This window comes from Oryx dammah, unplaced genomic scaffold, assembly GCF_014754425.2.
Source record: "Oryx dammah isolate SB20612 unplaced genomic scaffold, SCBI_Odam_1.1 HiC_scaffold_17, whole genome shotgun sequence".
Classification (NCBI taxonomy): Eukaryota; Metazoa; Chordata; class Mammalia; order Artiodactyla; family Bovidae; genus Oryx; species Oryx dammah.
This window is the reverse complement of record NW_024070201.1, coordinates 78242942-78244793: the sequence shown is the minus strand read 5'-3', so window position 1 is coordinate 78244793 and position 1852 is coordinate 78242942. Positions and strand designations below refer to the sequence as shown.

General features: G+C 50.8%; 1 protein-coding gene across 1 annotated transcript; it reads right to left on the bottom strand.

Annotated features, from left to right (window-relative positions):
• Positions 1 to 285: 285 nt before the first annotated feature.
• LOC120876009 (olfactory receptor 9I1-like) lies at positions 286 to 1227 on the bottom strand. Its single transcript, XM_040257735.1, has one exon. It carries the CDS (start codon positions 1225 to 1227, stop codon positions 286 to 288), a length of 942 nt encoding a protein of 313 aa, XP_040113669.1.
• Positions 1228 to 1852: the final 625 nt, after the last annotated feature.

Here is a 1852-nt window from a genome sequence, read left to right as displayed (position 1 = left end):
TCACGTTTTGTAGCATCTTATCACTTATAAAGTCCTTCAGCATTCAATTTCTCTTGAGCCTGCCTTTAATCAGAACTAGGTAATTTTTACTGGTGTGATAACTGAGGTAGAGAATTTCTGGCTCAGGGTCACAGAGTTAATAAAGCAATTACTGGAACCTAAATCTACTTTTTTTTTGCCTCCGTATGTCTTTGTAATTATCAGGTCTGGTTTCTCTATTACAAAGACAAGCTAAAAGCCCAAAGGATTATCTGCAGGAGCTTCTGAATCAACGGAGCTCAAGTCTTACTCTACTTGGGAAACCCTCCTCCTGCTGAGAGCTCTCTTCAGAGTCTCCTTCACTACCTTGTTCCTGAGGCAGTAGATCATTGGGTTCAGCATCGGGATGACCACAGTGTAAAATACTGACACAATCTTGTCCTCCCCGAGAGATTTTCCCATGTTACCTCTCAGGTATATGAATATGAGCGTCCCAAAAAAAAGCGCCACTGCAGTTATGTGAGAAGCGCAGGTGGAGAAGGTCTTGGCTTTGCCGCCAGCTGAACGGATCTTCAGAATGGCCCGAATGATGAACAGGTAGGATATGAGAATCACTGACACGCTGGTCGCAATGACCAAGAAAGCTAAAAGGTAGATCACCCGTTCTCGTGGCCTGGTCTCACTACAGGCAAGCTTCAGCAGAGGTGGGAGGTCACAGAAGAAGAAATCCACGTGGTTCGACTTGCAGAAGGAGATGGAGAAGGCGCACGCGGTGCGGACCACGGAATTGACCGCGGCGCCACCGTACGCCCCGGCCACCAGCCCCAGGCGCGTCTGCGGCGTCATGGCCGAGGCGTAGAGGAGAGGGTTACACACGGCCACGTAGCGGTCATAGGCCATCACGGCCAGGAGGAAGCACTCAGTGCTGGCACAGAGGGTGAAGAAGAAGAACTGGGTGGCGCAGCGCTCAAAGCCGATGGTCCTCTTTTCGGTCCACAAGGCCTGCAGCAGCTGCGGGACAATAACGGAGGAGTAGCAAACGTCCAGGAAGGAGAGGTGGCTGAGGAAAAAGTACATGGGCGTCCGGAGGCGAGGGTCACTCTGAATCAGCGCCATCACGCCCAGGTTGCCTCCCAGGGTGATGAGATAGAGGAGCAGAAACACAAAGAAGAGACCCGTCTGCAGCTCGGCCGACAGCTGGAACCCCAGCAGAACGAATTCTGTTACCACTGTGCCGTTCTCTGCCATGAGTCCTAGGTTGCCCGCTGAAATCAAAAAATAAAACCTCATTAAAGATAACTAAGATGAACACGGCTTGACCTGACCACTTTCAGCAAATCACTTTCGGGTTTTGAATAATGTCATTCATTTTCGGTTGCTGCGTGGGGGCTTCCCTGGGTGTGGCCAGCTAGGGCTACCCGCTGGTTCTGGTGCATGGACTTCCCGTCGCAGTGGCTTCTCTTGCGGAGCACCAGCTCTAGGGCACGCAGGCTCAGTAGTTGCTGCTCCCAGGCTCTAGCGCGCAGGCTCAATAGTTGTGGCGCCTGGGCTTAGTTGCTCTGTAGCATGTGGGACCTTCCCAGATCAGGGGTCAACCCATGTCTCCTGCATTGGCAGGCGGAGTCTTCACCACTGAGCCACCAGGGAAGTCCTCACTTTACAGTTTTTACAAACATTTTTTCATTGGATCCTGCAGAGATCCTTGCAAGCACATATTTGTTCATCCTGCTTTTCCCGAGAAGAATATGAAGGTCAAAGAGGTAAAATGACTAGCTCGTGATTTCATAGTAAAGAGGCAAAACCAGAGCTAGAATGCAGCTTCATAGGCGATTCCAAACTTCTTACAGGTTCCGAATTGGAAACAGATATCGGC

Excerpts from the sequence above, each read along its gene's own strand:
- LOC120876009 (XM_040257735.1), bottom strand. The coding sequence starts at position 1,227 with ATGGCAGAGAACGGCACAGTGGTAACAGAATTCGTTCTGCTGGGGTTC.